The sequence below is a fragment of the Lathamus discolor genome, chromosome Z (assembly GCF_037157495.1).
Source record: "Lathamus discolor isolate bLatDis1 chromosome Z, bLatDis1.hap1, whole genome shotgun sequence".
Lineage (NCBI taxonomy): Eukaryota > Metazoa > Chordata > Aves > Psittaciformes > Psittacidae > Lathamus > Lathamus discolor.
In genome coordinates this window covers 69,074,175-69,098,932 of record NC_088909.1, presented here as the reverse complement: position 1 = coordinate 69,098,932, position 24,758 = coordinate 69,074,175, and the positions used below count along the sequence as shown (strand labels likewise).

At 39.8% G+C, this 24,758-nt stretch overlaps 1 protein-coding gene across 3 annotated transcripts; it reads right to left on the bottom strand.

Moving 5' to 3' along the window:
- Window positions 1–347: 347 nt before the first annotated feature.
- UBQLN1 (ubiquilin 1) lies at window positions 348–24,155 on the bottom strand. 3 transcript variants are annotated; one of them, XM_065662401.1, is made up of 11 exons: window positions 23,754–24,155; window positions 13,314–13,465; window positions 11,966–12,081; window positions 10,340–10,602; window positions 9,368–9,526; window positions 8,623–8,857; window positions 8,019–8,161; window positions 6,895–6,978; window positions 3,654–3,769; window positions 3,214–3,382; window positions 348–1,498 (listed from the first exon to the last, which is right to left on the bottom strand). In XM_065662401.1, exons 1-11 carry the CDS (start codon window positions 23,904–23,906, stop codon window positions 1,346–1,348), a joined length of 1,743 nt encoding a protein of 580 aa, XP_065518473.1. In that variant the 5' UTR covers window positions 23,907–24,155; the 3' UTR covers window positions 348–1,345. The 3 variants fall into 3 exon arrangements, with proteins under 3 accessions (XP_065518473.1, XP_065518472.1, XP_065518474.1); XM_065662400.1 differs by having other exon boundaries at window positions 348–1,501; window positions 23,754–24,154; XM_065662402.1 differs by lacking the exon at window positions 23,754–24,155 and adding an exon at window positions 14,389–14,656 and having other exon boundaries at window positions 348–1,501.
- Between the last annotated feature and the right edge of the window lie 603 nt (window positions 24,156–24,758).

Genomic DNA, 24,758 nt, shown 5'->3' with positions numbered 1-24,758 from the left:
CGGTTTATTCCTTCGCCTCTCTTTTTCCTGTTATTATTGTAGTCTACTTTCACTCCAATTATTAAACTATTTCTATCTCCACCTGCGATTTTTTTTCCTTTTTTTCAGTTCTCCTCCTCATCCCGCTGGGGAGCAGGGCAGGGAGTGACCAAGTGGCTGCATGGTGTTAGGTGGCAGCTGGGGTTTCCCAGCACTTCCCTCCACCTCACACCGAGTTGTTTACTAATCTTAGCCCAGAGCTGGTTAAGTTCCCCAGCGTATTCCCCAGAGTTTACATTCAAATGCCAATGCATAGGATGGTCAGTCATCTTGACTTCTAGGTAATCACAACTGCAAACACAAGATGCTTAAACAGTTTAACTGCTTTATTATCTGGGCACAAGAGAAGTAGCTATCAATAAACCCCCCAGAAGATAAACAATTTTTTTTCACATGGTGGTTAAGAGTGATTAGAGTATCTCATGACTGTGAATAAAAGTAATGTTTCCAATTACAAACCAGTATGTGTTAAAATCTCAATGGAACAAGCCAAAATGTCTTAGAAGCATTCCAGAGCACAAGGCAGTGCCCCTTTAATTTGCACAATGATAAAAGGTAATTCACAGTTAATGTTTGTGAATATCAAGACAATGTTACAATGCAAGTTTCTGTACAGTCAGATGTAAAGAAATAACCAGAACAGTAATTCTAGTATATTGTAACTGAACTTGCTTAAGCATTTTTGCTGAGATGGTTACCTGAAGATTCTACACCAAAAAGAAGTGTGAAAATATCCCCCTGGATTTATGCATTACTTATAATCTCATTCTATGGCAATGCGTAAAACTCTAGAAATCAGCTGTTTCTGCTGTATATATTGTGTTTATACAAATTAAAGCAAAAAAGATGGTAGATTATTCAAGTGGTACAAATCTTTCAGCATCTTGCTAGCAAAAAAATACATGCCAAGATCACAATAAGCAGTATTGGTACCCACAAACTGTAGCTTGTTTCTTTTTTAATTTGTATTCTACATAAATCACTACTGAAGGCTAATGTTTAAGTAGTAAATAAATTGGAAAGTTGTAGGTCAGACAAAAACTTGTTCACCTAACTATGAAAGCTGATACTGTTTAAAAAATTTAAAATCACAAATAATGCAGAATAAAAATGTAATGCATGCAAGAGTGAAAATGCATTGATTCCCACTGTTTGAAGAAAACTACTGCACTCCATCTTAAGATGTATCAGACTGATTTTAGTACAAGACAATCCCAAGAGTCAGACTGAAATAAAGCAAATATTTTAAAGATTCAAGGGCTGTTATCAAAAATAAATTACATTTTTTCAAGTTAAAGAAACACTGCTATGACGGCTGGGAGCCAAGCAGCCTTTCAATGGCTGCATTGATATCTCCTCCTGTTGCTATTAGCGCCTGTAAGTTTGCTTCGCGGTTCAGAAAGCCCATTGCACTCAGCTGCTCCAGTTGTTGCTGAAATCGAACTTCAGGATTTTGTAACTGCTATGAAAAAAATTTCAAGATATGAACATAGCATATTTAGCAATGTACAGGATTTAAACATAGCTGGTTCTGCACCGCTGTCTTAACTGATTTCTGACTACAGCTTTTTCAAGATCCCAAAACTATAACATAAATTCAATTCACAATTGCATAATTTTTCAACTAGTCTTAAATTTTAAGAGTACCTACACTTACATGATACTCTTGAACTGCAGGAAAAGCTGCTTGTTTGATAAAAAAAGGATTAAGATTAAATTGGGTGAATTTATGTCCCATTAATAGTTTTGTTAAAGATATTAATACAGGTATTTGTTAAAAATGAAATGAAGTTCAACCTCGTAGTGAGGAAGAGCAAGGATTATGATGATGTCACTGCCAGCAATGGTGAACATCACAGGCTTCTTCTTTGACATAAAAATCACTTTTTTTTTTAATGCTCCAAGTATTTGTTGACTAAAATAACTAAAATTCTAACTGTTAGGAAGCTTCAGTCTAAGGCAGGCTGACAGCTGTGCTTTATGGGATAATCCTACTCACAGGAACTCATAGCAAAATTCTGCATTATTTCAGTAGTCTGATCTTAATTTCAGAGACCTTTTTGAATCAGAACATTGCATGAAAATATGCTGGAGTAACACTGAGAAGCAACTTTTTAAAAATTAATGCATTGATTTAGATACCAACACAAAACTTGTGCACCTACAGCTGATTCTCCTTTTGCTCTAATTCAATAGTTTTATGCATAAAAATACTACCAGTATTTTAAATATGCATACGATTCCAAATCAATACATTGTAAAGATGTAACCTGAAACGTAAGAAATGCCACCCCCCACACACTTCACCTAAGCAAAACTAAACAGAACATTGACTCAATAGATTTGACAGCATAAATGGACGTGTATAAGAAAATGGTTTCCTACACTCACACCCACAAACACTTTCTTGTGGTTTGGTAACACACACACTAAAAAAAAAAAGGTCTGTCAGATCAGCAAGCAGAACTCACCCATCCTGTGGAAACAGAGGAGAAAAAAGCAGGACTGCCCCTTCCAACAGCAGCCTGTCATTACACTGGGTATACCACAGTGTAAGGAAGCTGTTTCACACAGCACTCTTGAGAGTTAACAGCGCTTCTCCTCTAAAGCCAGTCTTGCTCACCTCCCTATAACTACTGACATTCTGGAGCTCTTTGGAGACCCTTAATCCCACACAGGATGTTGACAAATTGCACTGCAGCCAGCACATGCAACATGTCAGTAAAGCCATATAACAAATTCGGGGTCCAAATAACCAGAGTGTGGCTATTCCAAAGCATGGGCAAGAGGTGTGGTTATACCTAGAGAGTAACAGTCAGCAAAAAAGACAAAGCATAGAGAAAACTGTGTTCAATATGCTTAAGCTTTTCTCCTGCCCGAGCCCACACTATATTTGCCAGTGAACCTCGTCACCTCAATCTGCCTCCATCTTTCTAAGCATTTCAGAAATTCAAGGGTATGAAGATGAACGTATAAAAATCAGCTCCTCAGAGGATGTGTTTTTCATTTTTTCCCCAGCATTTAGTTGCACAGCTGCATCAACACTTCTCAGCCTCCGCTGCTCTCCATCACATGTAGCCATGGACTCCTCCTCTCAACTATCAACCTCATTTCTAGTGGTTTGCAATACTAACATGCAAAAACAAAAATACCTAGATTACTGACATACTTTACCTGGGCATTTGCACCAGCAAGTGCCTGCAACATTTGCTGGACAAATTGCTGGTGACCAGGTTCAGCAGTTCCTGATGCTGGGCTTGTGTTTTCACTGGGAACAGAACTAGGTACAGTGGACCCTGTAGGGACTCCAGTGCTTCCCAATCCACCTAAACCAGGATTAAATCTGCATAAATGACAAAAAAAAAGAAACACATCACATATTATAAATACAAGTACTAGCTTGTCTCTTCTCATTTAATCACTGAGTAAAAAACCTGCAAAAAAGAGGACAGCAATTTAAAGTACTTAGACAAGGACCAGAGTCATCACTATTTAGAAATGCATGACAAGTAAGAACTGGACAGATTCTAAAGCAAGTTTAGTTAAACTAATAAAGGCAGGAGAAGTAGTCTTTAATAAAAACCGAGTTCTGAATTCAGAAGACCGATTCTTACCCTGGAATAAGCCCTGGTGCTTCTGTTGCAAGTGTCTGCAAGCCCTGCTGAATCTGTAGCAAAGCCTGCATTGCTCTTGGGTTTGACATAGCTGATAATGTGTCAGGATTCTGCATCTAAGAAAAGAACAGGAACATTAATATTCAGATGTTCAAAGTTGTTAATATTTGTCTTCCTGATAGCTTGAAGTCAGATAATAAGTAAACATATAGGTGGCAAAATTCACTCAAATTTTAAAGAGGAAAACATACTGGGTTCTTCAAAGAAAGCTGCTGCAACTATTTTAAGAAAATATTTAAATCACAACTTGCTGTCTAATATTTGGAACTGTTTTACAGAAATAGTGCCCAACAATTCTCAGAGCACTTAAGTGTCCTGAGTCTTTTCTCTATTAATGTTATTAATTCCAGCTGTTAGATAGCAGCAATTCTTTCCTACTTCTGGTGGGCAATTGACTTTTATTGAAAAAGATGCCTTCCATAGAAGGAAGTGCAGCAGGAGGGCCAGAAGACGTCCTTGGATGGATAAGGAGCTGCTGAGGCAAACTCAAATGAAAAAAGAGGCTTATAAAAAGTGGAAGCAAGGACAGGAGGCCTGGGAAGAGTACAGGGATGTTGTCCAGGAAGCTAGGGACCAGGTTAGGAAGGCTAAGGCCTGGTTAGAATTAAAATTGGCCAGGGATGTTAAGGATAACAGGAAGGGATTCTCCAGGTACGTAGCAAACAAAAAACAGACTAGGGACAACTTAGGCCCCCTGAGGAAGCTTTCAGGAGAACTGGCTACACAGGATTTGGAGAAGGCTGAGGTTCTGAATGACTTCTTTGCCTCGGTCTTCACTGGAAAAGGCTCTGACTGCACCACCCAGGTCTTAGAAGGTAGACGCAGGGACTGTGAGAATGAAGACCTTGGGCCCACTGTAGGAGAGGATCTGGTTCGAGACCATCTTAAAAATCTGAACGCGCACAAGTACGTGGGACCTGATGGAATCCATCTGCGGGTCCTGAAGGAGCTGGCGAATGAAGTTGCTAAGCCACTGGCCATCGTATTTGAAAAATCATGGCAGTCAGGTGAAGTTCCCAATGACTGGGAAAAAAGGTAATTTAACCCCCATTTTCAAGAAGGGGAAAATGGAAGACCTGGGGAATTACAGAGCAGTCAGTCTCACCTCAGGTGAGTGGTGTCCCTCAGGGATCGGTGTTGGGACCGGTCTTGTTCAACATCTTTGTCGCTGACATGGACAGTGGGATTGAGTGTGCCCTCAGCAAGTTTGCCGATGACACCAAGCTGTGTGGTCCGGTTGATACGCTGGAGGGAATGAATGGCATCCAGAGGGACCTTGACACGCTTGTAAGGTGGGCTGATGCCAACCTTATGAAGTTCAACCACTACCAGTGCAAGGTCCTACACCTGGGTGGGAGCAATCCCAGGCACAGCTACAGGTGGGGCAGAGAAGAGATTCAGAGCAGCCCTGAGGAGAAGGACTTGGGGGTGCTGGTCAATGAGAAAATGAACATGAGCCAGCAGTGTGTGCTCGCAGCCCAGAAAGCCAACCATATCCTGGGCTGCATCAAAAGGAGCATGACCAGCAGGTTGAAGGAGGTGATCCTGCCCCTCTACTCTGCTCTTGTGAGACCTCACCTGGAGTATTGTGTGCAGTTCTGGTGTCCTCAACATAAGAAGGACATGAACTGCTGGAACAAGTCCAGAGGAGGGCCACGAGGATGATCAGGGGACTGGAGCACCTCCCATATGAAGATAGGCTGAGGAAGTTGGGGCTGTTCAGCCTGGAGAAGAGGAGGCTGCGTGGAGACCTCATAGCAGCCTTCTAGTATCTGAAGGGGGCCTCTAGGGATGCTGGGGAGGGACTCTTTGTCAGGGACTGTATTGACAGGACAAGGGGTAACGGGTTAAAACTTTAACAGGGGAAGTTTAGACTGGATATAAGGAGGAAATTCTTTACTGTGAAGGTGGTGCGACACTGTAATCTGTTGCCCAGGGAGGTTGTGAGTGCTCCATTCCTAGCAGTGTTCAAGGCCAGGCTGGATGAAGCCTTGTGTCGGATGGTTTAGTGCGAGTTGTCCCTGCCCATGGCAGGGGGGTTGGAACTAGATGATCTTGAGGTCCCTTTCCAGCCCTAACTATTCTATGATTCTATGATTATGCAGAGGCACATCCCATGGTTTCTGTCACCCAACCCCATAATACAAATGCCAGTAGATAAGCAAGGAAGTATGAGTTGCAATATTGTTAACATTCTGAGAATAGCCAGACATTACTTCACCTGCTAATACCCTTGATCTTCTGATCTAACATAGTGAATACAGCAGAGACCTGGCTGTGCAGATGAACCCCAAGGTAATATTGGCAGAAGTTACCAATAGGAAACAGACATGATTCCTACTGTGTCTTCATTAATTACCATTTATTCACTGGTTTAAAAACACACATGTGGTTCTAGCTTCTTAGATACTACTGAATCATCACAAAGCACCGGCATTACAAAACACTACAGCCATTCACGTTTAAACACTTCTTCTGAATACTGAGCTTTGGAACTTGCTACTGTAATTCATGTATGCATTAGTAGTTTTACTCACAGAAATGCTGGTATGCAATCAGATCTTGGCAACACACCTTAAATCCTATTTGCAAGGACTGCCTAATGATGAAACTCATGCACCAGATTAAGTACTACACACTGTGGCAGACACCTGGGCTGCAAGCACAGTGTTGTTAAGAAGTGAAGACAGTGGTAGGGCAGTCTTCACAGGCAAAAAACTTCAGAACCTACTTTTGAATTAGCTAATGACTTGGGTCTTCCAAGTATGCTGCAAGATCTCTTTAGTAAATACTTAAGGCAGGTTTGGAGAGGTATGAGTAAAGCATATAAAAGCTTTATTCTAATAGTGGTAAAAGTACTCATCTTTTTATTTGCAAACAAGTCATGTTCTCTGGCTGGTGTGCAGTAAGAACTATTACTTCTAAGCAAAGAAGCAAAAGCAAATTTATGTGGTTGTGCTAGCAACAAACAAAAATACCCACTAGAAATCACGTATAAGTTTTGAAAGTGATAGAAACAGTAAGAAAGAATTCATTATCAAGAGACAATCTAACTTCATGTTTAAAGCTAATGAGAATATGTTACAGAATCTAACTTTTAGCCAAATCAAACACACCAATTTATGGAAAATATTGCTTACTGACTTGCAGATACTTATTAACAGCTAGTATCTTATCTTACTTGCTGAAGGAAAGTTGGAAGTTGTTGTCTCATTTGCTCCTGAAGGTGAGGATTTCCAGCAAACAAAGGATTATTCAACATTATCTATGGACAAAACAAAACATGACAGTTTTCTCAAAATAAAATGCTTAACTTCAAAAGATCAAACAGTAAAAATCATTGCAGGGTCATTAAGACAACTACTTACATGATGATATTCTACAAAAATAGCCTCAGGGAACAATCATCATCTACTCCTTTGCCCAAAACTTGTTACAAACCACTAGCCTGAACACACTGCAGTGGTTTTTTTGTTGTGTTTTTTGTTTGGCTAGTTGGTTGGTTGGTTGTTTTTTTGGGAGGTCGCTTGTTTGTTTTGTTGTTGTTTTGGTTGGTTGAGTTTTAAGCGAATGAATTGCCAGATGCTTGTGAAGACAGCCTCACTTGTATTACAAGAAAATACTTTTCTGCTCAGCCTCCTTTACAGATTTAAGTAGTAATATCCCTGTAAATACCACCTGAAGTCAAGCATATTTTCCAAACTGGTAATACAGAAGAGCTAGCTTTTTTAATCTCAGTTCACAGTTTTACTTTGGATATTACAGCTTTAATTTGAAAAAATCTGAAAGCACATCTATGGTATCATTCATAAAACACCATCCACACTTTTACAGTGAGCACGTCACAAAAGAGAAGTTAAAATCGTAATGACACCTAGATGTGACACTAACTACCCTCATTTCACTTCTCCCCAACTAGTGGGGGTGTATATTTACTGGTAGATCTGCCTTAATCTACAACCAAAGCATTTGTTTTGTCAAAATGGTTCTTGTGCTGGGTCATAAGTTTAGGGCTGTACAAAACATACACAAATTTACAAGCTATTTTAGAAGCATGCTTGGCATAATGTCCAACTACAAGCTGACAAGTTCGCAACAACTGTTAAATTTATGTAGGCAATAACTTCAGTGAGTTAGGAATCAATATTAAAAACTGGGTTATTCAGTACAGACAATTGTTGAGATGTTAGCATAAGTGAGTATTTACCGTATCATAGAGTTGACTCCCCTCCACCCTCACCCCCTCCCTTTTTTTTTTTATTTCAATACACACAATATGCATTTCAATCTACCAAATGCATTTACCTGCACTGCAAGATCAGGATTCTGGCTTAATGACTGCATCATGCTTCTCATATAGGGTGCAGACAACATATTCTGCATCAGTTGTGGGTTTTCAGTTATCTGCTGTAATAAGCTCTGCATTCCTGGTGTGTTGAACATAACAGCTTAAAAAGAAAAATAATTTTCAAAGACCACTTCAGTAAACACCCTATCAGACAAATCAGGCTTTGTTTCTAAGAGTTTTTGTTTCTAAGCTTTAGTTCCTGAAATGCACCTCAGTGTGGTTCTGCTTACACAGACACAACTGCTCCAGAAGATACAGGCTGTATCCAACAAGCAGTCATATTATTCACATTAGCTGTTTTTACAGTTGCCTCCAAACAAGAAAAATACTACCATTCATTTACAGATTCCCTACCTCTGTTATTTTAAGGCAAAACACAAGTACTGCTATAACTTAGTTTACCTTTCATGTTCCTTTTTCTACAGAGGACTTTGTAAAACATTTGACTAGTATCAAAAGTAAACAGCAATAAAAACTCACTCAAAACTTCTTTCTAATGAGAATCATTTTAGCAAACTCCCAAGCATGTACAAATACATACAACTGCAATAATAAACACACCTCCTAGTCCCAGATTTGGTACAGCTGAGCTACGTCCCGTACTGCCAGAGGTGCTGTTTCCAGCACTGTTACTGCCACCACTCTCACCAGCAGTGCTGGTGCTTGTAGAACTCTGAGAGCCAGACTGAGGAGCCCAAGGATTTGGTAGAGGATCTCTATTTTCTGTACGAGATGGCTGACTGTCACCTCCCACTGGTGCATTGCTTACTAAAGAAGCAAACGGGTTACCTCCAAACTACAGAGGAAAGAAAGCAAACATGTATCATCTACTAAAGCCAACCATTTTTGTATCTGCTACAGATAGCAAGTTACCTTTTCAAAATTGCACATGAAGATCAATGTTGATAGATCTTGACCAGTTATACTCACACTTCTACAGTAATTAACTGTAAATATTTTGAAAAAGACACCAACATTGAGAGATACTAGCACCTTGAAAAAATTAAGTAATATTTATTCCTGGACTCATAATTTTAAGGAAAAACTTTAAAAGTATTAAGATTTAAGTAATATGGGAATTCACTAACCTTAAAATAGCTCCTCAAACACACAAAGCAGCATGTGTATTTATTTGAGCTTAGAAGAGGACAGTTTTTTTAGATCTTTCGTCTTAAGACTAAGAAGCCACATAGTGACTTCAAGCTTCAGTAAATGTTCTGTCAAGTACACGTTTGAAAATTTACACTACTTCCATGCTTTTAAGAAATATTCACTTTCAGTAAATTTCAGTCTAATCTTTTCTCACCTGTTCCTGTGCTGCATTCAACATTGGCTCCTGAATATCTGTGTACATACGTCTCAAGGCATTGTATCCACCTGGTATACTTTCAAGGTTGCTCAAGGCTCGGTCTTGGTTTCGCATCATTTCTTGCATCATTGCAGGGTTTCTAGCAAGTTCTAGTGTCTAGGGAAGTATAACATTTATTCTGTATTAATAAGAAATCCATTTTAAAGTGAAAATGTCAGCATTTGGCAGTATCTCAGTTACCACTGTCTAACCCAGTCTGAAATTATGATTAAAGCCAAATTAACATGTCAGCTTAGTGGGAGCCAACTGAAGCAGATATTTAGCCAGCATACTACTACAACTGTCACTATGCTGACTGGGTCAGGAAGCACTTGGTTAAATAGAAGAAAAACCTTTACTGAAATTTTCTTTCTTTAGATAATCTTTTTAACACAACATACTCCTACCATTTCTAACATCATTACAGCAGACAGCCTGTAATACGAACTTTAAAATAAATACCTACATTTTCAAAAGCATCTGTTTTCTGCTACTTTCCGCTACACAGCGTATCTTGTAATCTGCCACATATACACACCTTCTAATTTTAAAAGCACTCAAGTACCCACAGTCAGATAACATGAAAACATGTAGTATTTTGGAGAATTTCTACTTTGCATAAGCTCATTTTTGGCTAGAAAACATAAGGTTTCAAGTGCACATAGGGATATCCAACTCTAACCTCAGAAGACATGATTATACTGACTTTCAAGACAACACTACAGATTTTCTGAATTATCACTATTTCAGACATTAGCAACTAGAAATATAAACATCAGTTGCCTACAGCAACCTTTTATGGATTTTCTAACAAGCCTAAATACTTAGAGAATGTTTAAGCATTCAACTAAGTATGTCCAATTCCTGCTCTGTTGTTCACAGTTATAGCAAAATCAAAGGTCATGAATTTATAGAGATCCTTCTACATACCTGTCTCATTATATCTGGATTATTCAGCATGTGACTAATTTCTGGATTTCTCTGTATCAGTTGCTGCATTTGAGGGTTAGCCATAATTAACTGCCTCATCAGGTCAGGATTTGAAAGCATGCTCTGAACAAATGGATTTTCCATTATTTGAACCATCATTTCTGGGTTGGACATAAGCTGCCGTTGCATCTGACTTTGCAACTCTGAAAAGTTTGATGTGTTTAAACCCAGGCTACTCAGACCTGCCAAACCTCCAAGGCCACCTTTAAGAGGATGAAAAAAAAAATACAATTGAACTTTCAGCTTCTAGTATACTTCGAATCACATCCAGGTTCTTCCTAAATACACAATACTTGAACATGTCCCACATGCTTCAAAATAATGAGAATGAATAAGAAGTCCATCTCTGCAGGGCTGTTAAGGTGTTACCCACCGAGACCTTGCTTCTTTAAATAACATCTGAAATATAACTTGTTACAATTCTAACATCTTTTCTTCTCATTTTCCACAGCTAAGATGCTAGGGATGTTCAAGTCTGGGAACCTTAGTTGTTGTCATCCTGTCATCATCCCCCCGCACCTTCCACCTCTCCCCAGTAACACTTTAGAATGCATGTGTAATAATAATTTACTGTCACCTTCTGGTTAGGTTATAACCAAGACAGATCTCCCAATATGACTCATCCCCTAGTTTAGTTACAAGTACAGCACCTTTTCTTATTAATGCACACAGAACTAATTATGCTTTGAATTCCCCTCCTTTGCCAAGTCCAGACAAAACATTTCAGAAGGTGCTAGTCAGTGTGAAGAACTGTCTACACCCAAGAAAGCAACTGCTTACTACAGTCAGCTTTTCCAATTCTCCCTTCCTCACCCACTGAAAGCAAGTAAGATGAAAAAGAACGAACCAAAACCCCAACTGTTATCACAAAAATAGATAGTATTTAAGTCAAGAAGACTGCAGTCTCTTTATTGATAAAAGAGAAGACTGATCATGCTGTCAGAATTGGAACCCAAGAAATACTGAATTTTAAGATTAGCATCAATGTTGTTACTTCTGTACCATATCTTGACTTCATGTTACAGGTCCAGTTTCGTCAATACTCTCCTCACAGCAACTTGGATGCCCTTTTAAGGAGCACGAGGATATTGGAAGGAGTTTCCTTACCCGTAGTGCCAGAACATAACATCAGTGGCACCTTACTGCTGAAGATGAAACAGCACAAGTCTAAAGGTTGTGGTGAAACATTGAACAGGTTGCCCAGAGGGATGATAGACCCCCCCATCCCCGGAAACAGTCATGGTCAGGCCAGACTGTGCTTTAAACAACCTGATCTAGTTGAAGATGTCCCTGCTCACTGCAGGGGAGCTGGATTAGATGACCTTTGAAGGTCCCTTCCAACCCAAACCATTCTACAACTCTATAGAAAATTACAGGAACAACTTTCCTCTGATAACTTACTAATCAGAAACCTTGCACATCAATACTAACAATATCTATAATCAGTTTTTTCAGTGTTGGGTTTGGTTTTTTTTTAAAGTTTGTCTACATTAGAATAAAACTTCAGAGACAATTACCTGAATCCAAGAGGAGATACCCACCATGCTACCTAACAAATATTCTTACCCAAGCCAAAAGGGTTACTATTTGTTGAAGTTGGTGTTGAGGTACTACTACTTGATGTTGATGTGGTAGCAGTACTCCCAGCAGAGTTTGCTTGTTGAGCTGGGCGGTCTTGTGATCTAATAAGGCAAGTTTAAAAGTTGCAAGTTTAACAAGTTAATTTAAATAATACAATTAAATACAGGAATAGTATCATACTTCAAAATCTTAATTTACATTTTGATTCTTCTAAAAAAAAAATAAAAAGAAATCACTCTAAAGCACACTTATCTCTAGACAGCTTCCTGTAACAAATCCTTCTCAGGCATATGTAATGTCAGCAATTTTTCAGAACAGTATTTGAAACATTAAGAAAATGGATGGGCACCACTGAAGCCATTACCACCTCCTCACCCTTCCCCTGGGATGCCCACCAAATGGAGTCTCCTCTGTCCTTATCTTACTTTAAAGATCTTTGCCTTTATCTGCTGTATTCAAATACTATTGATAACATGGCTGAGCCTTAAAGAAATAAAGCCTAACAAGACGTAATGTTGGGGTTATTTTATGCCACATCTTTAATGACACACCTTACTGAACATGAAATTCAGTTAACATTTCATTAGAAGACAAATACCACGATCTCAATAATCTTGAAGACTTCAACAACAAGGTCAAAACGTAGCTACAGAAAGTTAAAGCCAGCATAATTCAGTACAGGCACTAAAGTCTGCTCAAGTGATATACTTACAAACTTTTCTACTGCATAGGCATAAACACGGGTGCTGGCACGTAGTAAGAGATTTCAAGAAACTGAGCTTTTGAAGAGAGGCCAGGTTAGTTTTACACAAGAGAAAAGGCTGGTTTGAAGCCCAGATAAATTCGCTAATCTGGTTCAACAATCAACCTCAAATGCCTGGCTTTGTAGAACTACAGCATAAAATAAGATGTAGAAACTACGAATTCAGACTTCACACAGACCTGAGGATTTACATACCTCAGAGTACCTTTCTGCTACTGTAAGGTCCTGTGCTAGTTTCACTAAAGCAAAAACCAGGGGAGAAAGGAGGAAACAAAACAAAACAACCACCAACCGAAAAGCGTGTTCTGACTCCAGGCTAGCCAAAACCATAGACAGAAACCAAACGAACAATTAAATATTTCACACACTTCACAAGTTCATTCACCAAATCATCAATACTAGCTTAGAAATAGCTCATGTGCTAGTCTTTTCAGACTGTTACTCTGCACCAACTGTGACTAAGGAGATGATGTGACTAAGGATTATGTTTGCCCAACAGAAGATAGTTAAGAATTCATTGCATTTTTACTTCTCAGTGGTAAACAGAAGATCATTCATCAGTAAGGTTACCTGTTTTGTGTTTTGATAACCAGGTGAACAGTGAGTCCATCATGAATTCCATGCTGAGTCAAAGTATCTTGATCTTTCAAAATTTTTCCAGCAAATATCAACACAAGCTGATCAATGTGGGCCTTGAAACGCTTAGAAATTTCTTCCTTGAACTAAAAAAAAAGTTAAATATTATACATTCATGTAATTGAATAATGAACTGTATTTGCTTTAATTATTTACAAACAAGCTATTTTGTTCATATTTAATGCACTACTCCACTTGCACTGCACATTGTTTTACATAAACACTTTTGTCAACAGGAAGAAGGAAAATATTTTTAATATAATCAGAAGTTTCACATCTAGATTACTATTTATGTAAGTACCACACATATATATATACATACACCACAAAGTATGTTTATAACATACTAGTAAGTATACACCATGTATATACACATATACATTACAAGCCATCCACTGCTGAAAGACTGAGGATACAATGTCACAAGTATAATAAAACCGTCTATAGTTTTACTGGAACTGAACAGCAAAGTATCTGCCTTTTACACATTTTCTACTGCTTTCCATGTGTCAAAACCATCACTCATTTCGACACAGACAAAAATCACCTCTTAGGTGGCCCTGCTTTCTCATTCAACATATCACATAGCTACACAAAATGCAGTTGCTGCTGGCCATACTAAAAAAGGAAAAAAAAAAAGGATCCTACAGAATTCATTCCATATAGGAAAATCTTAATTTTTCAATTACTTAATTACATTTTCAATAGGCAGGACTATATAAAGTAAAATACTACTGTATTATGCTTTGAAGATGACTCTCTAACTGAAAGGTCTGATGGTACAGGAAGAGAAAAAGAATTTTTTTTTTTTTAAGAGAGAGTCTGAGAGAAAGAGGTTAAAAGTCTGTGTTTGGGTAGGAGTCTGCCCTAGGTTAGTTAGAAGTCTACTCAGAGTTACAGTTCTTGGCAAAACAACTTTTAAGTCAGCCTTTATACTGGCAATATTTAGACATGCAAATACTCCAGAAAAAGTCATTCAGTCCATTCCTTCTCAAAGCGGGTTACTTACCTGAATTACTCCTGACATAATTATCTAGTCTGTTTCCCGAGGTCCCCAGTGACTTTATTCCAAGAAACCTATGCCAGTGTTTCACTATCTTATTTCTTCATTGTCCTGCCCACAACGGACAATGCAAACAGACTGTTGTTTTCCTTAGAATACAGGGTTGCAGTAAAGCTAATCTTTCCTTGATTAGCCTAATTAAGGAAAGTTTTCTAATCCAGTTATTTCCACCACTCCTTGAATTTTCAAATCCAATTACCCTGTTTTCTAAGTGTGGGGCTCAAAACTGGCCAAAATATTTCACACCAGCTCATACCAATACTTAGTGGAGCAACAGGATAAACCCCACATGCTGCAAGCTATATTCCTATTTAAAATAAAAAGTGAGAAATCCATGTAGGAAAACAGTCATGTACTAATGCTGACTTACTTAACAGTTATGAACTCTAGATCCTAGTCTGCAGAGCAACTGTTCTGGCAGTTGCTTCCTGTTCCGCATTCTTCTAGTTAATTATTCTTAAAATGTGTTCCAAAGTAACATAAAACCAGCAGAAATACTCACAATTTGGTACGAAGACAATGTGTAAGAATAAAGGACTACTATGCTGTCCCAAACCCAAGAGTAATGTCATTTACCCAAACTCATTTATTACCCTATTTTTCACAATAGGCTGTGAGAGTGAGATCCACAGCTTCTTATCATATTACAGCTGATGCTGTAAACAATATTCATAGAATATCTCAAGTTGGAAGGGACCCAATTGCCCACACTTGCAGGATTACCTAAAACGTTTGACTCAGAGCATCATCCAGACACTCCTTGAACTCTGACCAGCTTGGTGCTGTGATCACTTCCTTGGGAAGCCTGCTTCAGTGACCAACCACACTCTCAGTGAAGACCTTTTCCTAAAGATCAGTCTGAACTTCCCCTCATGCAGCTTCATTCCATTACCTTGTGACCTATTGCTGGTCACCAGAGAGAGGGGATGAGCACCTCCCTCTCCACTGCACCCCTTGAAGAAGCTGGGGGCTGCCATGAGGTCACCTCTCAGCCTTCTCTTCACACTGAATAAACCGAGGCCTGTCACACATTCCTTGAAGCTGCTAATTACCCATAAGGTCAAACATTATCTAATGTTAGTAGTATATAAGGATCGAAGACTATACTTTTTCCCTATTTGTATGTAGTGCTATTTAGATGATCTGCAAAAGCAACACTACAGTAAGACACGAATGCAACAGCCATTAACATGCAACAGTGTAGCAGAATCCCCAAAACAACCTCTACAGCAAGGTATATGCATGATCCAAATGCACAATAGATCTCTTTCCAGCCACAAAATAACGCTGTCTAGAATACCAAGCCAATTTTGTCCAAGGTGTATTTACATAAAAAGCCTGAGACACAAACCAAAAAAAAAAAGCAGGTCTGTCCCTCAGCTTCACCTGCATTCAGCACAACCTTGGAACTTCTGAAATAACAAGCAATAAGCAGGACAAAGCCCGACACTTAATTCAAAGACTACCACATAAAACCTAGGTTACCACGCAACGTATTTTGCAAATTAATCTGCTAATGAGTGTCACTAGTCAAAGATACCATCAATAACAGATTAGGTCCACACACATTTTTCTGCTGAGGCAGAGGAAAGAGAATCATCTATACATTTGTAAAGCAGAATCCCCAAAAACATTTTCAATATACATGGGTTTGGGTTTTTTTATTTAAAACTCAAAAGATAAGTAAGTTATTCTCCAGCATCACCTGACCTCTGCCAATACTGGAAGATGATTAGCCTTAGGCTGGAGTTTGGCACAAGTCACTACTGTTCGCACTGTGAAATAAAGTCTAGGAGAGTGGAAGAGAAGGCTTTTTATTACCCTTTGGGGGCAAATACCTATCCAATATTTTCAGCCTCTCACCGTTAATGGTAAATGCACTGCAAGGTCATTTCCTCACAGTAAAGGGAAAAGTCCAGAAGCTTCTTTAAATTCAGACAGTGAAAGGACAAAAAAAATTGCTAAAAACTGCATTCTTACTCCCACAGGCCTTTTCTGTGCAGTGTTTATAGGACTCCCCATCACTTTTACTGATGAGAAAAAAAATTGGGCAATAAGATGCTACAGCACTATGATGACAAAACTCAGCATTAATGGTGACTACAGTCATTTTTGCTTAAACAGAATTGTAAACATTGATCTAGTTGTGTTTAATTTGAGGAGGTACATAATCAGCAGCAAAGCAAAAACAGAAATGAGATTCTGATGATGGGAATTAATACATACACAGCCACTTGTAAGAAAGATAACTTTGGTATTGTTTAAATCTTCAGTTTGACAACCAAACTAAATAACACTATCAGTAAATTACTGTTAAAATATTTTGTCACCTGGGAAAACCAAACAGAAGGAGTTCAAAGTGTCACTGGCTAGAAATGATAAGCATCTCTGTCCAATTCTCTGCACCGCCTCTTCCTTTTTAACATCATGTAACCCTTCAAGAAATGGTTTGAACTGACTTGCTTTATTGTTCTAAAAAGCAAGTCTTACTTCATTGTAATACTAGGCACTGTGATATTACAAAGATGTTCAGTTATAGCTGAGCTTAGAAAAGGACTTGAAGTTGTAAAAATAATGTTTTACCATGCCTAATGCCTAACATATTCACAGAAATTAGTTCACTGTACTCCTCTAGTAGCTGAAGGAAAAATAATGTAAAATTATGATAATTTTAGAGATTTTTAGACAAATCAGTGGAGAGAAACACAATGGGAATTGAAACACAAGACTGACAGCTAGACAGAGGACTGGTTTCCCTATGGAGAAAAAGAGAAAGCAGTCTGACTGGAGTGAATTAATTCAAGGTCATAGCCTCTTCAAACCATGGCAACTTGTAGATTCTTTTGCCATGAATTAGAGAAAATCTAAAGCTAGTCATGCTGAAGCCCCTTGCCGGTATTACCATTTCACCTCCAGTTAAAATGTTTCTACCAAGCTTTTTAAAGAACAGGAACAATGTAATTTTCCACACTGGAACACCCACAGCTTTCTTAGCAGCACACCAGCCCTTCTTGCTTACATGCCGAACATCCTCACCTTCATACAACTTCAAAAAATTCAGCCCAATACTCTGCTAGCAAAACTTCGCTTTTTTTGCTCCATGTTAACACAAGAAAGGTTCTACAAAGAAAGTCAAGACTTCTATTATCCCTTCTTGATTGTCTCTGAAGGTTTTAGTAAGGTATGCATGGACAGTATAGTGGTCATGCCCAGTGGTGAACGAATGCATACTTGTGTCTGAGCTAGTCAAAGTAAACATTTTGTCACTTGACAAAGCAAATGTCTGAATACACATGAAGTAGAACAGCTAAGACACTGTTCTGCCCTGTCATTTTGCACTGCAGATCCATACTTTAAACATAAACCAATTAACATCTGACAAGTTAGCCTAGGAAGGGCCTGGTAAATTATCCCAGGCAAAGCAAAAATCTTAACATGCAAACTGTCTTTTCACGCATTTACCACCGTATTATGATTCAAAAGCTTTTGCTGACTCATTCTGTGATCAAAAACTGCAACTGTAACAACACTACTATCCCATCACTTGACAGTGAGTTGTGAAAAAGTAATAAAAAGAGAAAAACAAATCAAATATATTCCCAAATCTTCTCAACCTTGGCTTAGTAAGCCATGTAGAAATTGCAGTAAGAGTCTGAAAGAGGCCTCAGGGAATCAGCATTGAATTCCCACTGAAAAGTAACAGAAAACAGGCCCCTGAAAACCGCAACTGCTTTGAAAAGACTAAGCTACAATTTTATCTAGGTAACAATAAAAAAAAAAAAGCTGCTGACTCTCCCCATGCCACACAGTCAGGGATGACACAGAAGCAAAGGTTCCATGTCATCTATGCCAGAAGAGGGCTGAACTGCAGTTTATGTTCCCAGCAGTCACTCAAACTGTTCTATTACAAAGAAAGGTTTTCAAATCACATTACCTTGTTCACCACTGCTGTTTCAACTGCCTTTCCTATTAATACATATAGTTTAAAGTGCATTAGCTGAATTCTAGTCTTACACCCACACCCAGCAGTTTCAACAGAAGCAGATTTTGATGAGCTCCAGCTTCCTTTTATACAATAAATTTATGGCTACAGGTCTTCTTGACCCAAGTAGTAAGGAACCAAACACACTCATGGCTACACAACCACTGACATCCGCAATCTCCTTTCCAGATGAATCATAGCTGGTAATCTTATGACAGTGAATTAAACAGGGTTTAACTCAGGGTTTAATTAAGGCCAGGTAAAACAGGGCTTCACTGCACCAACTCTTGGATGCTATACAGGAAAGGGGACTAGAATTCATGGTTTCAAGCATCAAACTACTTTTGGCCTGAAGCCATGGTTTGCTGCAGGTAAAGTGCAGCTAGAAAGGGCACCCAAAATTAGGTTTCTTTATAAGCATATGCTGTCTTTCACGACTCAGCAGAGTTCCTATCTTCCTTGCCAGTGAGCCATGCTAGTTTCAAGATCAAATTATTTCCCCAAATTTCTGCAACCAAATTCAAAAAAATCATCTCAAGAAACAAATTCACATTCTTTATGAGCTTACAAGGCTAGTAGCCCATAAAGGAAAACTGCAGCAGTGCAACTTAGTCGAAAGGGCTCAACACTTGTGTTCTAGCCAGTTTCATCCATTCCAGGCATTCTTCAGCAAGCCATTTCACTCCTCCATGCCTTGACTTAGGAAAAATAGTTATAAATACTTCCCATCCCAGTAACAGGACTTTGCAATCTACCAGTGAAAAGTATTGTACTTGTAACAGAACTAGTCTGTTTCCTAGCAAATCAGAGAGACTGGAAAAGGACATAAAAGAATAGTGTTTAAAATGAGATTTTTGCAGTAGAACTCATTTTTGAGAATCTAGCCTGTACTTACTTTTTCTGACAGCATGTTTTAGCCTTCAACTTAACTGGGAGGAGCTTGGGCAACACCCATTTGTCCTGATGAAATACTGAGACATAAGTTACTACTGACAGAACAGTTCCTTCTCATCTGACCTTCCAGGTAAGAATCTTTAAATAGCTCAACTTTAGTAAGTTTTAAATTTAAAGTAATACAGAATACAACAAGTGGACTACAGATATAATGCCCAACATTCTTTTTAGTCTGAGAGTGCTAGGGAACCATTAACACCATCTACAAGCAGTCTAACCAAAAGCATTTTTCACCATGTATTCCCTATTCTTAAGATTTTGACCTAATATTATTTCCAGACAGTGACCCTCCTTACATAGCTAAGGCTTATAATCACTGAACTGAGATATTGACTGGGCTCTAAAATAACTTAATATACCTTCTTTTGAAGATTGTTATTCTGACAAATAATCATGTAATATTGCCCTAAACCAATTTTAATCAAGTTTCCAAAATGAGGAGGGAAAAAAAGGTTATGTAACAAGAATAATCAGAGTATACTGCAAGGCAAACTTTAGAGTCACATAAACATGCTTCAATGCACTGATACATAAGATGAGGGAAAAATCTAATGCTAAACAATTAATATACTCAAGTGCCTTAGTACCAACAGAAAGCTGACTCATAATCCTGGAAAAGAACAAGCTAGACTCCAGTACTTAGTTTCAATCTCTTTTAGCTGTACTATTCAGTAATCCATTGACTACTGAAAAACCAGAGACAGAATTGGATTAACTGAGCTGAAATTAAACTGTTCTTACAAAGGAAAACATTACATAAAAATATTAAAAGCATATGCATATCAGGAAAGACGCTCCATCACCAAGTCACCCAATGATCCCCTTAGCATCTACACCTGTGTGATCCTTGTAAGCAGAACATTACCAATCTGGGATCAGTAAAACCAGGCTCAACTCCGAAAAATCTGGGTTTATGGATTTAAAGTTTCAACCATAAACTATACTTTTAATTGTAATCAGAAAATACAAGTTTATGAGATCTCCACTTGATAAAAAGCAAAGTCTCAACAATGTATACATTTACACACCTAATTCAACAGGTCGGGATTTTTACTTACAGTTGTAGAGTACAAAAAGCACAATATTTACATGTTCACTTTGTTTAAAAAAAACATACTATGAGGTATTAGATAGGCCATTACTGAAAATAGTTAAACACTAAAGAGGAATTCCATTAAAAGGCTGATGTTAAATAAAAATGGGGAGAGGAAGGGAAACCAAACCTGCACAAGAACCAAATCTGTTTCCTGTGGAGCTAAACTTGATTTTATTAACTTTCCCAGATGGATGTTACTCTGAAATATTCAGATAATCACAGGACTGAAAATAATCATCTGCAAGAACTCCAAGCTTCTAAAACTACTTGTGCAGATTTGCTATATCCACTCTTTGTTTGCTTAACTGTTAAAAACATACAGCAAGGCATGTTACTCTGTTCCAGAGCAGTAATGTTCATAGAATGTGCAACTTGGTGTCTTGCAGCCTGCACACACACTGGTGGACAGTAACTCTGAACCAGTTACAATAAAGTCTTGAGCACTGCAAGTGTCACCCTTGGCACCAAAAGAAGCACACCAAATAAACCAAAGGTGGGAAGAAATAATAAATAAACACAAAGAGTTTTACCTGAGCTACAGTGTCAGCACCATTAGCGCCAGCTCAAGTCAGCAGGCTTATAAGTATTCATCTTTATACACCATGTGTTCATGAAGTCTTTGCACAGAGCAAAAGATCAGTATTATACCCAGTCAAGAAAGCAAACATTTGGTCCTTGACCTAATACTAAGCCAAACTTGGCTGAGCACAATCAAATAGGTTCCACAAAAAAAAAAAAAAGCCAACAGATGGGGGGGGGGTACTTGCAATCAACTGACCTCCCAGAGTGGCTTTGTACTTGAAGGTTATTTTCCATTCCAACCTGCCTACTTGATGTCCTAGCTGCACAACACAGGATTTGTTATTACTGATCCTATGTTGCTGAAATCTTCCAATATCAGGGGAAAAGAAGAAAGAAAAAAAAAAACCAAACCCCAAAAAAACCAAAACCAACACTTCCTTGACTTGGGACAACTGCAAACCTGATTTACATTAAAGGAACAACATAAAATATGCTTTATGCAGCCCTAAACTTGACCCCGATGCCCCAGAATATTTACCAAAAAATGTTCATGCTCTTCCTAGATGGCATACCTATTTCAGTTTAAGACAACTGCTTATTTGAAAACCTGGCAGCCCCACTGGCGTTCACATTTGAAACAATGTTGTGAAAGCAAAACATTTTTAAAAATTCACACCTTAAGTCAATCTGTTAACAATTTCTGAAGGACTCAAACCACAGGCAGACTGCTTTTCAAGACAAATGTGATCCGCAGGTTAGGTTTAGCATATGAATCTCTTTCAAAACAAAAACCAAAACCCCAAAACCTGCAAAGACTTCTTCAAAAACTGCATTGACACTGCTCACAAATCTATGGAGAACAGAGACGTGAAAAGTACCCCTTTCAGGCTGAGATAACTGGGAAAGCAGTGGACAACATTAAAAAGCAAACACAGTCATTTTACCTCTGGGACAAAATGCCTTGATTAAGCTTGCAGAGAGAGCAACTGACAGTATACAATACTCCAACTGCTAAATACCATCGAAGACAAGAGAGTAGGCTCATCCCTTTGGCAGATGGAGAGAAGACCACAACGAAACTTATGTCTGGAAAACTTAAGCCAAATGCTGACATATAAAATCCTGAATCTGAAACAGACTCCAGAGTAAAAACTTGAAAGAAGTATCAGTGTTTTTTCTCTTCACAGCAACTAGGTGGAGCAAGAGTATGATATTCTAGCCAAGATGCTGGCACTACATCTTGACTAGATATACTTGGGAACATTTTCTTCATCTTCCTTACCTTCCTCTGATAACCACACAATGCCATCATGTTTTTGTCTGGCAAAGAGTTACTTTTCTTCTCAGTAGTGGTAGAGTGCTGTGTTTTGGCTTTAGTCTGAGAACAATACTGATAACACACCTGTGTTTTAGTTGTTGCAAATTAGTGCTTGTTCTAAATCAAGGACTTTTCAGCTTCCAGGGGGAGAGAAAGGATACGAAGAGATGGGGGGAGGACAGACAGGCAACAGGGTTTATTCATACCCCTCCCCCATTTCCTATTATACTATTATATTTTACTTTTATTTCAATTATTAAACTGTTCTTAACACACAGGTTTTAACCTTTTTTTCCAGTTCTTCTCCCTGTCCCCCTAGGGAGTGAAGGGGAATAAGCAGGCAGCTGAGTGGTACTTAGCTGCTGGCTGGGCTGAAGCCAGTTACCAGCCATATCAAATAAAGCGAAGTTAAACTCAGTTGCTACATTCAGAGACATTTCAGAGAAATTTCATGAAAAGTTAATTAAGCTCTGAATCTCCTTCAAACTTCAATTTCTGGAGTATTTTAGCATAATAATTTCTACATCCTTCACGGGGAAGAAACTAGCTTTATGGAGACTCTACCTTACACTTTAAGCACTTTTTTTTTTTTTATTTGTATCTTCCTAATCCAAATAAATGAAATTCTAGTCAATACTTGCTTGGAAAGCCTCCAAGAAAAACAGAACAGTTGCAGGAAATACGGTGGATGATTCAGTAGGTGTCACTGCTTCTATTGAGCCATAAGCACCATGGGGCACAGACTTTCACAGGAACACACACAAAAAAAAAACCCATTAATTCAGTTTCCCTTCAGTACCCCGATGACAAGTATCATATCAATAACTAGCACATTTAATTACAGCCAAAGTTGCACTTTCTTTGTACTGTAAATTTAACAGTTTGAAGACACAACTTCTCTAAGACAAAGAGCTCCCTGCATAACCTATCCACTGTTTTAAAGTCAGTTTAGGGGAAGATAACCATAGGCAACACAGCACTGTGACACAGGTGATTGCGTACGTTTTCTATAGTTATACTAGGCAGACAGCCTCCTCCTGGCAGACTGAGTCAGTTCGACAGGACAATTCAGCTAGAAAGCGACCTACAGTCACCTCCCAGCACGGCTATCAGCACTACAACAGGGAGAAGCTGGGGAGAAGAAGTTGAAGCAGGACGTTTCTTCTCTACCCCTACTAGCCCCAGATAGGAGCAGTCCTCTCCCGAGCCGGGATAAGCCCGGTGCTCGCCCAGCAGCGCCCAGAGCAGCCGGGGAGGGCAAGAGCTGCTTTGTCACCGCGAAGGGCCGTGGCCCTACGACGCTGGAGGCGGGAACCCCGGGCCTGAGCTCTCCTCCCGGGCCGCGCTCCACCCGCGCCCGGCCCTAACCCCGGCCGGGCTACTCCCGCCAGGCCCCCGCTGCCCGCCTCGGACCCCCAGCCGGCCCCGCTGCCCCTCACCTGCCGAATGCTGCTGGTTTCAGACACGGCGAATTCCTCCTTCTCTTTGGGAGTCTTCACAGTGACTTTGATGATCCGCGGCTCTGCGGCGCTCTGGCTCGGGGAGTCCGGGGAGCTGCGACCCCCCGCGGGGCCGTCCGCACTCTCTGACATTGCGGGAAAGAGATGGAGACCTGCCGGGCTACGAGTGGCTACAGGCGGCGGGGACGGCGGGGAGCCGAACCCTGTGCTCTGCTCTGCTCGGCTCTACTCCGCTCTGCTCTGCTCGGCTCGGCTCCGCTCCGTTCCGTTCCGCTCCACTCGACACCCGTAACACCGGCTCGACAGCAGCGCGCTGAAATAACCAGGTCCGGCCACGACGCGCGTTGATGACGTCCAGCGTCAGGGAAGTTACTAGAAAGGGGCGGTGTCTGTGTGCCCGGGCGTGGGCGCGCCCGCTCTGCCGCGCGTGCGCGCTGGGGAGCGGGGCTGCGCATGTGCACTGAGCCGAGGGGGCATATTTGGGAGGGGGGGGCGGGGAGAATGGAGGTGGGGCGTGACGGGGCCTGTAAGCGGGGCAGCGCGGGTGGCGATGGCGGCTCCCGTTCTGGTGTGAGATAAGCGTTTAGTCTGCGAATTCTAGATTCAAATGTCCTTCCTTCCTTCCGTCAAATAAGAATTGGCGTTTCCCACAGAAGCCTGTGCTGGCTTGGTGTGCTGTTGGGATACTCAAAGAAACATCGAATAGTTAGGGTTTAAAAGGACCTGAACACTATTTTTACTTAAGGGATTTAAGACCTGCTATTCAAAACAGGAATGCCAAAGCCTGGCTGAAGGGAATTCCAGGTTTTGCCTGTCCCAGGCAGACAAAAATAACTTCAGGCATATTTAACCACTAAGCTGTGCCTTGGTCACACTTGTTCCTTTTCCGTGTTAGTCGTGACCCTACAAAGCATTGAATTCTGCTGCAGCAGAGCACTTTGACACATGCCCGTGCTACATTGCCCTCTTCCCTGGCAGAGTGAG

Excerpts from the sequence above, each read along its gene's own strand:
- UBQLN1 (XM_065662400.1), bottom strand. The coding sequence starts at position 23,906 with ATGTCAGAGAGTGCGGACGGCCCCGCGGGGGGTCGCAGCTCCCCGGAC. Across the intron at positions 8,858-9,367 it reads TGAATGCAGCACAGGAACAG|TTTGGAGGTAACCCGTTTGC; the intron begins GTGAGAAAAGAT and ends TTTCCTCTGTAG. Across the intron at positions 6,979-8,018 it reads ATCCTGATCTTGCAGTGCAG|ATAATGTTGAATAATCCTTT; the intron begins GTAAATGCATTT and ends TTTTGTCCATAG.